At 35.0% G+C, this 12,524-nt stretch overlaps 1 protein-coding gene across 1 annotated transcript; it reads right to left on the bottom strand.

Moving 5' to 3' along the window:
• Nucleotides 1-6,929: 6,929 nt before the first annotated feature.
• LOC112641379 (olfactory receptor 5AC1-like) lies at nucleotides 6,930-7,853 on the bottom strand. Its single transcript, XM_025418374.3, has one exon. It carries the CDS (start codon nucleotides 7,851-7,853, stop codon nucleotides 6,930-6,932), a length of 924 nt encoding a protein of 307 aa, XP_025274159.3.
• Nucleotides 7,854-12,524: the final 4,671 nt, after the last annotated feature.

Here is a 12,524-nt window from a genome sequence, read left to right as displayed (position 1 = left end):
ATGTTGGCAAATTGAACACCATAAAAAATAAATTTATTATTAAAAAAAAAAAGAACTGTAGATTCCATCTTGTATCCAGAAAAGAAAGTACTAGGAGATTTTATCCAGAGATAAGAAATGATAGAAAACAGTGTCTTCTATTTCAGTTTTTCCTCAGTGAAAAACTGGTTGCTGTGGGCCTTGAGCTTCCACTACACATAGATAGAAAGCTGAACAAATATACAAAAAATTGTGTCAGACAGACAAAAGGGAGCAGAGAACTGCTGTGATACCTAAGAACATATGAGGTGAGCCCTGTGATGTTTAAGTAAATGCTAGTCTAGATGTTTCTGTGAAAGTATTTTGTAGATGTAATAACATTTATAGTCAAAGGAGATTATTGTCAATAATGTTAGTGTGCCTCATTCAGTCCCTAGAAGGCCTTGATGTTTCCTGGAGATGAAGAAAGTCTTCCTCAAGACGGCACTATAGAAATACTCCCTGGTTTCCAACCTGCCCTGTGAGTTTCAGACATGCCAGTCCCCACAATCCTTAAAATAAATATCTTTATTGGTTCTGCTTCTCTGGAGAATTCTGACTGATATATATGGTCAGTTGATTTTTTTCAAGAGTACCAGTGTAATTCAATGAGAGAAGAGAGAAGTTTTTCAAAAACTAGGATTTTTAAAAACTGATTATCTGTGTAAAAAATGAACCTCAACACTTAACTCATCCCATAAACAAAAAGTAAATTGGAATAATTCTTAAAGCTAAATGTTCAAACTAAAACTCTAAAAATTGTAGAAAAAATACACAGGAGAAAATCTTCTTGACCTCACTGTAAGGTTTAGGTTTCTCAGATGATACAATATGAAGTGACCAATTAAAAAATTGATATATTGGACTCTAATAAAATGGAAACTTTTGTAGCATTAATATGAAATAGAATTATTAATTATGGCATCATAATATTAACTGATATAATACTATTTATTAAATACTATTTTACTTGCTAAATATTTATTTATTTTAGAAAGAGTACAGCGGGGAAAGGGGCAAACAGAGAGGGAGAGAAGCAGACGCCATGCCTGAGTCCCCAAGTGCCCCTAAACATGATTTCAATCTCATTTCCACACTGATACTGAAATATAGGATTTGTTGGTTCACATATAAACCTAAATTAAAATGTAAATTATCGGGACATTAATCCTCTGCATGAAAATATACTTTGGGAAATTGTCTTTAAACTCTCTAGTTTGTGGGAAGCCTGGGTGGTTCGGTGGTTGCGCATCTACCTTCAGCTCAGGGCATGATCACAGGGTCCAGGGATCCAGTCCTGCATCCGACTCTCTGCAAGGAGACTGCTTCTCTCTCTGCCTGTGTCTCTGCCTTTCTCGTGAATAAATAAATAAAAATCTTTTAAAAAATTAAATAAACTCTCTAGTTTGTATAATACAACTAGAAATGGACTGAATGGACAAAAACGTCAATTTAACTTAGTGAAAATTACATATATAGTTGAAAGCTTCTATTCAACATCTACAAGAATTTTAAGCAATAATGAATAATGAGGGGAAAGAATGATATAATTCCTGGTGTTTGTTGCAGTTTTAGTTTGTCTATTTTTGTCCATCAAATATTGTAGAAATTGATGTGTTAAAAAAATATAAAAACCATGACACCTCGGTGGCTCAGTCAGTTAAGTCTGACTCTTGATTTCAGCTCAGGTCTTGATCTCAGGGTTTTGAGTTCAAGCCCCATGTGGGGCCTCTATGCTGGGCATGAAGCCTACTTTAAAAAAAAAGTAAAAAAGTATAAAAACTATGCATATATGGTCAATTAATTTACTACAAAGGAGCAAGAATATGCAATAGGGAAAAGAAATCTCTTTAATAAATAGTGTTGAGAAAACTGGATAGCCATGTGCAAAAGAATGAAAGAGGACCACTATATTTATGTATTTATGCCATACACAAAATTAGCTCAAAGCAAGAATAAGGACTTGGATGTAAGACCTGAATCCATAAAAATCCTAGAAGAAAACATAGAGGGTGAGCTCCTTGACATTAGTCTTGGCAATAATTTTTTGGAGTTGACTACAGTAGCAAAGGCAACAAACAAAAGCAAAGGTATTGGAAAACCATATATTTGAGAAGGAGTTAGTATCCAAAATATATAAAAAGCTCATATAACTTAGCAAAAATACTCAAGCAATCCAATTTAGAAATAGACAGAGAACCTTAAAGAAATTTTTTTCCAAAGAATACTCCAAATGACCAATATCTACATGAAAAGATGCTCAATATCACTAATCATCAGAAAAATGCAAATCAAAGCCACAATGTAATATCACCTCAGATCTGTTGGAATGGCTGTTATCCAATAAGCAAGTGTTGATCAGCATGTGAAGAAAAAAGAACCCTTTGTGCATGGTTGATGTGAATGTGAATTGGCACTACAGCTGCTATAGAAAACAGTTTGGAGGTTCTTTAAAAAAATAATCACAAATTTGTAATTTAATAAAACTCTGGTACCTACTACTATAGCATCACATTATCCTCAAAGTTTTATCTGTGGCCCCCCAATGTTGTCCTCCTGTCTCTTGCTGATGTCATCACATACCATGATTCAGTTTCTGGTAATCCCAGAAAATTCTGTTCACTACCGCAAAGCCATTCAACTTTGACCAGTTATTCATCTTTGGATTTCCCTGCTGATATTTTGCTCATTCTACTGCCTTAACAAATGGAGTATCCTGGCACCTTGCTCATTCACTTTATTTTACCAGTACCCCTTGACGTATCCCACACAAGAAGAAATACAACAAATCTATCTGGTTCTTTTCAGCAAGGCAAGTGCAGTTGCCCAAACTACCAGGTGTTTTCCACCTCCCAGCTAGTAATCACCATCAAATTTTATATAGCACCTTTGCCAATTTATTTCTTTTTCATCCAATTTTCATGAGGTACCAAAATAGTTCCATGCAACTGTGCCATCATTGGTTATTTCTTTCTTTTCAAAAAAAGATAATTTTTTTTTCTCACTGAGACCCAACAGAAGGAGCTTGCTAACAAATTTGGTTAGCTGTCTGCAAACCATTTTATTCTCTTACAAGATTGTTTAATGGTACCAGGCGTAATGAATTGTCCTTTTTAAAAATATTTTATCTATTTATTCATGAAAGACACACAGAGAGAAGCAGAGACATAGGCAGAAGGAGAAGCAGGCTCCCTACAGGGAGCCTGATGCGGGACTCGATTCCAGGACCCCAGGATCATGACCTGAGCCAAAGGCAGACGCTTAGTCACTGAGCCACCCAGGTGCCCCAGGTGCCCAGGTCCTTACCATTGAATTTATCAGAGTTTGCATACAGACATTTTTCATTAGGACTGATATTACTGTTTTCTATATATAATCTAAGGTACCTGCATTTAGAACTTTTCTACTACCATTTATTTCTACAGGGATCTTTTATATAGGTGTATGTATCTTATATTAGGTGAAAAAAATTGGGCAGGCACCCTTTTTAGTGTAAGCTTGTTAAATTTCTACCTTAACAATGGTAGTATCATTATTTGGAATGAAAATATGTACTACAGTCCATACTCGTAAGGCCATTTAATTCTCTCCATTCAGACTCAGTGGATTCTCTATCATTGAAATACCAAAAAGAAAGAAAGAAAGAAGAAAGAAAGAAAGAAAGAAAGAAAGAAAGAAAGAAAGAAAGAAAGAAAAGAAAGAAAGAGAAAAAAGAAAAAAGAAAAAAATAAAAAGAAATACCACTCCCTTGATCATGTGATCTGAGTATCTGGACTAACAAAAACTCATCAAGTTTCTAGTGTTTATTTGTTGGAAAGATGTCCAAATTATTTAACAGTACCCTCCCATTTCCATGGTTACCTGGTCTTGCCCTCCATTCTCATGGATAGTGAATATGTTGGCTTCTAGATAAAAATAATATCTGCTAAGCAAAAAACCCTCATGACTCATCTTCTATTTTATATATTTGTCTCATGTCTCCTGAGTCATTCTACTCCTTTGTGTCCTTCTGATAGAATTTCCATTTTGTTAATGCTACTAATAACCAGTAAGCAATGTTTCTAGCCATTTTCCCTGTTTGCCTTTGCTTACTAACCAATCCATTTTGCTAAATCCTAGATGTTTGACACTATATAACCACAAGTCCATCGATAAGATTTATACCAAAATTTGCCTTCCACTATAAATGTCAAATTCTTAGAGGGCCCTCAAACCGGAATAAAACATTACAGTTCAACTCTTAATCCTTTATTTCCAAAGTAATATAATACCTCGGAAATTATTGAAAATAATTCTGATAAAATTATATATTACCTGTGCAATTATAAAGACAATAAAGGAGTGTAAATACCATAGCATATAGTTCTTTTTGAATATATTTCAGGGACATCTGGGTGGCTCAGTGGTTAAGCATCGGCCTTCGGCTTAGGGCATGATCCTGGAGTTCCTGAATGGAGCCTGCTTCTCCCTTTGCCTGTATCTCTGCCTCTCTCTTTCTGTGTCTCTTATGAATAAATAAATAAAATCTTTTAAAAAAAAGATACCTCAAATAAAACATGTTTCATGTACCTCAAAAAATGAGTATATTTACACTTACATAAATAATAAAAAAAAGTATTTAGGGTTTGCTTTTGAAAGACCAGTAGTAAATTATACAAGAAAAGTTTTACTCAAAGAGAAAATTAATATGACCCACCATTTGCTTCAACGTGGATGGAACTGGAGGGTATTATGCTGAGTGAAGTAAGTCAATCATAGAAGGACAAACATTATATGTTCTCATTCATTTGGGGAATATAAATAATAGTGAAAGGGAATATAAGGGAAGGGAGAAGAAATGTGTGGGAAATATCAGAAAGGGAGACAGAACATAAAGACTCCTAACTCTGGGAAATGAACTAGGGGTGGTGGAAAGGGAGGAGGGCGGGGGGTGGGGGTGAATGGGTGACGGGCACTGAGGGGGGCACTTGACGGGAGGAGCACTGGGTGTTATTCTGTATGTTGGTAAATTGAACACCAATAAAAAATAAATTTATTTAAAAAAAAAAAGAAACAGACTTAGTTTACGGTGATTGTAAAATGAGTCAGAAATACTGTGAAATTTCTGAAAATCCCTACAAGTACAGAGGGTTTTTAAGGAGAATAATCTTAATCATGTGGGATATTTTAAAGTAATTTTGTTATTGAGGACCAATTGAAGTTATGACCGTACAAACAAGTTAACTTTTTCCAATAATGTTTATGTGAGAGATAAATAAATTTAAATGATAAGAGATATTTATTACATGCCTACATTTTTAGATAATATGTTTAGTATATTTGTTGGAACTATTGACAAGATCTAAAGCATTTTAGGGTGGCTCCGTTGGTTAAAGTGTCTGCCTTCAGCTCAGGTCATGATCTCAGGGTCCTGGGATCCAGCCCCAGGTCTGGCTCCCTGCTCACCGGGAGCCTGCTTATCTCTCTCCCTCTGCCCCTCCCCCAGCTTGTTCTCTCTCTCTCTCTCTCTCTCTCTCTCTCAAGTAAATAAAATAACAAAGTGTTTTAAAAATATTAGAACAACAGGCATATTTTCATTCTTCTACAACTTAAACTTAATTCTCATTTTGTTTTTCCTAAGTGAATATGCTCAAAAAAAAGAAAAGAAAACAAAACCAAATTGTTCAAGGAATATAATTGTTTTGCAAAAAGAGGAATTGAATCACCTATGTCTATATAATTCTTTTTTTATAAATTTATTTTTTATTGGTGTTCAATTTGCCAACATATAGAATAACATCCAGTGCTCATCTCATCAAGTGCCCCCCTCAGTGCCCATCACCCAGTCACCCCCACCCCCCACCCACCTCCCCTTCCACTACCCCTTGTTCTTTTCCCAGAGTTAGGAGTCTCTATATGATCTCATTCATTTGGGGAATATAAAAAATAGTGAAAGGGAATAAATGGGAAGGGAGAAAAAATGAGTGGGAAATACCAGAAATGTCTATATAATTCTAAAATAAATTAGAATATATCTATCTTTCGACTGGTTGATAATTAGTTAATTAGTGGGAGAGAAGTCACTGACAGTTTTCACCCATACTCTAAATGCAAAGTCAGGTTCTTGTCTCTGATCCAGGCTCCTGCCTTTCCCTAGTCGGCTCCTCCTAAAACTTATGGGAATAGTAATGCAACCACAAGGCTGATCACCAAAATTGCTTTTTATTGTACTCAAATATTACTTAACTTATAAATTATTGAATATCATGCTGCATGCAGTATCCCTGATAACAACAGCGTGTGGAGTTACAGTTATGAGCTGTAGTTAATTTTGATGCTTCATTCTTTAATTCATGCCAGCTTTCATTTTCTTAACATCCATGAATTTCTTTAGAATTTTTCATTTTTTCCCTAAATTTATCATGAAACAGTATGTTTCTTCTCAGAAAATATTCTGCCAAGAAGCAGGATTTTATTTTATCAGTCACTTAGGGTTACTGTGTATGGAAGGAAACAGTAGAGCCTTATTAGCTTGCAGGTCCAGAGCAATGGGCTGGGCTCATCCATGAACTAAATGACTCCCCATATAGGCCACCTCTTTTACAGCTATTTCTCACCCTGATGTCTGTTTCTATCTGGAATTTTGGAAGGCCCTAGAAAAAAACTAATGTGCAAAAGCTAAATGCTAAATGCTCAGATAAAAATAAGGCACAGTGTTTCTAAATAAGCTAGTTGTATAGGTAATCTTCCCAAGCTTTCACTGGATTCATATCCAAGAAGGCATAATGGGAAGCTGGGATGCTTCACACAGAGCTTATGGACTCCCCTGACCATTAGCTTTCTGGTGGAATGGCACTTGTGGCTTACCTATAGGACTCAGGGCTTTTTTTAGCAGAAGACAAAAGAAACACATCTTGAAAATTGGCATCAATTTATTTCTTAATTATTCTTCTCAAAGCATCTATAACCTCTTTGTTCCTCAGGCTGTAAATAAAAGGATTTAGCAGAGGAATTATTATTGTGTAAAATAAAGAATACATTTTGTCATCATCTTCAGTGTGGCCAGACCCAGGACGCACATACATGAAGAAGAGGGTGCCATAGAACAAGGAGACAGAGAGCAAGTGGGCGCTGCACGTGGAGAAGGCTTTACTCCTGCCCTTTTCAGACTTCTTTTTCAGGATGGCAAAGAGGACACAGGTATAAGAAACCATGATGGTCATAAACGTAAAGATTTGTATGAAGGCCGAAAAAATTAAAACCAGAAGTGTGTTAACTGTAGGATCGGTACAAGAAATTTTGAAGAGTTGTAAAATTTCACAGTAGAAAGAATGTATTTCATTGGACCTGCAGAAAGTTAACCTAAATAACAAACCCACGTGAATTGCTGAGTGTAGAAAACCAACAAAATATGAGACTCCGATCAACTGAGTACAAAGGTTATTGGACATCATGACTGGATAAAGCAAAGGGTTGCATATGGCTACATAGCGGTCATAGGCCATCACTACCAGGAGGAAACACTCTGTGGTGGCACTGGAACCAAAAATGTAAAATTGAGCCATACAGTCAAAAAGTGATATCACATGATTCTTCGATAAAAAATTTATAAGCATCCTGGGAGTCACAGAGGATGAAGTACAAGCATCTGCAAAGGCCAAACTGCCAAGGAATAAGTACATGGGGGTGTGCAGGTGGGGGTCTTTCCTGATGAGAGCAACCAGACCAAGGTTGCCCACCATGGTGATGAGGTAGATGACCAAGAACACCAGGAAGAGGGGGACCTGCGGCCCTGGATGACCTGTAAGTCCTGTGAGAACGAACTCAATCATCTGTGTCTTGTTTTCTTCTGCCATAATTGATCTGGCCAGACAGTAAATAAGAGAAAAAAGTGTGGAAACAGTTACCAAAAATCATAAAAACAGTGTATTTTTGTGTAACCGATGTATTTCTAAAAGATGCTTTTCTTTTTTTTAAGATATTTTTAAAAAATATTTTATTTATTTATTCATGAGAGACACGGAGAGAGAGAGAGAGAGGCAGAGACACAGGCGGGGGGAGAAGCAGGCTCCATGCAGGGAGCCCGACGTGGGACTCGATCCTGGGTCTCCAGGATCACACTCCATGCTGAAGGTGGAGCTAAACCACTGAGCCACCGGGGCTGCCCTAAAAGGTGCTTTTCATGTAATCAGCAATCTTCAGATTTTTACCTTTATATGTCTACTTTAATATCCATTCAAAATTTTCCCAGGATAAAAAGTTTTAGAATGAAGTTTACCTAAAGTAACAAGAAAATTTAGTACAAACCCTTTTCAATCCAGCAGAGGTTTTAGAAAGTATATATGGTCTTAAAATTTGTATGAAAGAGGGGTGCCTGGGTGGCTCAGTCGGTTAAGTGCCTGCCTTCACCTCGGCTCCTGACCCCAGGGTCCCGTAATGGAGCCCCATGTGGGCTCCCTGCTCAGTGGGGAGTCTGCTTCTCCCTCTCCCCATACCACCATCCTGTTCATGCACTCTCTCTCTCTCTCTCTCTCTCTCTCAAATAAATAAAATCTTTAAAAATTTTATATGAAAGAAGAAATTTCCCATTTTACTCAAGAAACATATAAATAGTAAGAACAGTCAAGAGCACAATAATTTCTTTTGAACTATAACATAAAGACATAACAATCAAAATATTCAAATAGTGGCAGAAGAATAGAAAAGAAGAACAGTGCAATAACGGGCAGCCAGCTCAGAAATAGATTCCACTGTATACAGGAATGTGGCATAAGACAAATATGATGTTTCAGTTTGGTAGGAAGAAGGCGATGGATTTAATGGATTGTGCTGCCACTGCTGGCTATCTGTCTGGATATAAATAAGTTTAGGCTCCTACCTTACAGCATAGCTATTTTCTAAGAAATTTAGGAGACAACAATATAACATAGAAATTAGAGAAATTCTTATCCAAGAGAAGAAGGCCAGTACTAAGCAGAGCTACTCTATAATTTTAATGAATAGTAAGAGTACTGAACGGAGCCAGGGGGCATATCACAGGTTGGGAAATATATTTTACCATGGAAATGAAAGATATAGACATATATCATATAATATAATATGTAATATAAAAATAGCAAAAATAGATAAGAAAAAGACAAACTAAGAGAAGAATGCATAAAGGATATGAACAAGCAATTTTACAAATGAATGAATCAAAATGACCAATAAATAAAATGAAAAGATGCCTAGTTTTCTATGTGTTGCAAATATACACACATGTGCAAGTGCTGGTGTACTCACACACACACACACACACACACACATACACAGATACTTCCTTTCTCACATATCAGATTAGCAGAAATTAAAATGAATAAAGAAATTGTTGGCTGACATGAAAAGTGCTCCTTCCTTGTTACTTGTGGAAATAGGAATTGGAACAGCCCTTTTGACAAAGCAATTTTATATGATCCCATTTAAATCTTTAAAAAATGCACATACCCTTTGATTTACCATTTTGCCTTACATATATCCCAGAAATAAAAGCACAAGTACATGAAGATAAATATACAAAGAAATCCAATGCATTATTTTTCAAGGTGGCAAAGACCAGATGCATCTACAGTAAGATGGTTAAATAAATCATGGTTATGTACATTCATATTTTGTAATATAATTCAGCTATGAAAAAAAGAGTTATTTCACTTGATTTGGGAATTTTCACATTTATTTACCTGAGAATAATATGATGCAGAGAAGTGTAAATAAGATTTCATTACTATAAAATAAGCAAGTATTTCTAAATCTTTTACATGGGGAGAAGTGTGGATAATAGAAATTAAATTCATAGCCCTGGCTTTTCTGGAATAGGAGGTAGAGGTAAAAATGAGTGAAACAGAGAAGAGGAAAAGAGAAAAGTCAAAATGAAAGTTCTATGAGAACAGCACCATATGTACTATGATCTCTTTCACATAAAATTATGTAATTAATTTGTATGTATATTTCTATAGACCATGTCCATAAAGAAATGTGCAGAAGAATAGTCTCCAACATGTTAATACTGGAGAAAAGAATAAGAATGATGAAATCCTATTGTTTTCTTTTACAAGATGTTTCATCACTGAAAAACCCACTGTAAAATTAGGATGCAATCATCTCTTAATTTTGCACAAAATATCAGTTAAAGGCAGAAATAGGCTTCAGGAAATTAGAATTTTCTTTCGGAAATTGTCAGTGGGAACCAACTTTTAACCATTGAGAGTAGATACAATTTTTTTTAATATCCCAAAGTTATCTGTAACTGTATAAGATAGGGATTCAAATAGAACAAGAGTTTTTTAGAAGGTTGTGGGGTGCTTTTTTTTTTTGCAATTTTAGTAATTTTTTATTAAATTTATTTCTGCATACTTATTCTTTAGTCACAAATTTACCCTTTGGTGTTTGCATGAAGAAATGACATTGATTTTTTTTTTCATGATTTATGGGTAGTCTCTGAAAGAACTCTAAAAAGGAATTTTCCAGGGGATATAGATCGTTTCGGATTATCATCAAAAGAAAAAATATATATTCAGGTATATAAATTGTTATGGTATTTTCTTGCATGAAAAAAATTTTCATAATTTTACAGTCACATTTTTCAATATTGATGGAACACAAATTTTTCTTGCCATGAGAGTATATTAGAAAAGCTGAGTTTTGTCTAATGTGTCTAATGTAGAATAGAAACAAAGGCTTTTTTTCAAAGAATCAGTGATCAGCATAAGAGAAGATCATGAGATATTTTTCTATCTTCACTGAAAATAAAGGAAGAATCTATGAGCTTTGTAATTTTTACTTTTGAATGTATACCCACAGGGAGTCCTAAAATGTACAGCACTGATGAAAATATTAATGGAAAATTAAGAATTTAAGACATTTTTCCTCTGCATAAACTGGCCCAACTTTCTTTATAACCTCAAATAATCAAATATTTGTTTTTCCTAGTTTTAGTTCCTACAGTTTTTGACTTGACCAAAAATTAGTAATCTCTATGAATTTTGTCTCAAGAGTTATATGATAAATGAGACAAGGAGCATTTTGAAGTTAGCATCAGTGACTTCAGCCCATATTCTCATGATTTCATAAAATTAAGGAATTTTTATTGTTTTATGCAGACACAAGCTTAAGCCAGAATTTCCCAGTCTGAAAAAAATTGCAAATAAGCTAAATTTGAGCTGCATAGCTTATGTTTCATTTAAACAAACTTCACATTATGAAATGAACTCTGAATTTTTCTTCTCATCATTATTGAATTTTTCTATTTTTCATTCTTCTGTTAATCAAAGTTTATTATTTAAAAACTTTCCCCCAAATCTGTCATCTACAGAGTAAAAATTCTAACTGAAATATACATGTCCAGACAGACATTTACTTCTGTCTGTCTAGAGTTAAAAAGAAAAAAAGTCTGTCTAGGATGTTCATTTCTTACTTAGCTGTTTGTTATCAGACAGACAAATTACAACACTATATTAACAAAAATTACAAAAGTCTCTGCACTCTCACTTACTTCTTGTAAATCATTAGAAATGTTTTCTCGAAGTAACACGAAAGGTACAGAAATGAAGCAGAATCATTTTTGCATTGATTTTCCTTGGAAACTCCAAACTGGAGGGAGATAGCATTTCTTCCCTCTATCTGCAAATCTATTATTTAAAAAATTCTGAAATTCCCTTAATACGTCCAAAGGATTCCCAGTGGGATGAAGTCAAAGTTGTTCTACCGGGCTTTGTGAGCTAATCATCAAATCATCTACACGCAGCTAGTTATAACAATTAAAACTACACGTTGTGTCAACAGTGTTCATGATAGGGGCATGTGTCTAAAGTGTCACTGAATGGCGTTTAGAATAAGCTTGTTTTCCTTCCTCTTTTAATGGTCCCACTATGCAAATATTTACTTGCCCACTTGGTAATCCCAAAGGTACATTAGAATTAACATGTCCAAATCTGAAATTAAAATCTTTCTCTATTCCATCCCCAAACCTGCTATTCTTCCAATATTCCCTGTCTCAGGGAACAGGGTCACCAAACAAATATTTGTACACACCATAAGTCAGGGACGTATTTGTAAAACTGACTTCTCCCTCAATTCCATTTTCTTGGCCATTGCCTCTAGATTTAATGTACTGAAGATGCCCTAAATCCAACTATCTCTTTCTATTTGTGCAGTTAATCCTAAAACCCATAATGCCTTCATCATAATACCTGGACTTATTAAATAACTTCCTAACTACCCTATCTGCATCTGCTAACACAGTCATCCAGTCCATTTTCCACACTAACATCAGGTTGATTTTTTTATAAAATGTACACCATTTCACCATCATCCCATACACACACACTCTTCCCACTTGACGTGTATAAATAACTTCTCATTCCACATAGAGTAATAACCAAAATTGGTAAGCCTAAACATCTATGTCCCAACACTGAGAAAAAAGACCCAGTAAATAATTACCCAGTAATAAGTATATAATTGAAGAGGTTTATTGCATTACATGTATATAT

Source organism: Canis lupus, chromosome 33 (genome assembly GCF_003254725.2).
Source record: "Canis lupus dingo isolate Sandy chromosome 33, ASM325472v2, whole genome shotgun sequence".
In the NCBI taxonomy this organism is placed as follows: Eukaryota; Metazoa; Chordata; class Mammalia; order Carnivora; family Canidae; genus Canis; species Canis lupus.
The sequence above is the reverse complement of the archived record's forward strand: the minus strand, read 5'-3'. Positions and strand labels throughout refer to the sequence as shown.

Bases quoted from the DNA above. Each gene is read 5' to 3' on its own strand.
- LOC112641379 (XM_025418374.3), bottom strand. From the start codon at position 7,853: ATGGCAGAAGAAAACAAGACACAGATGATTGAGTTCGTTCTCACAGGA.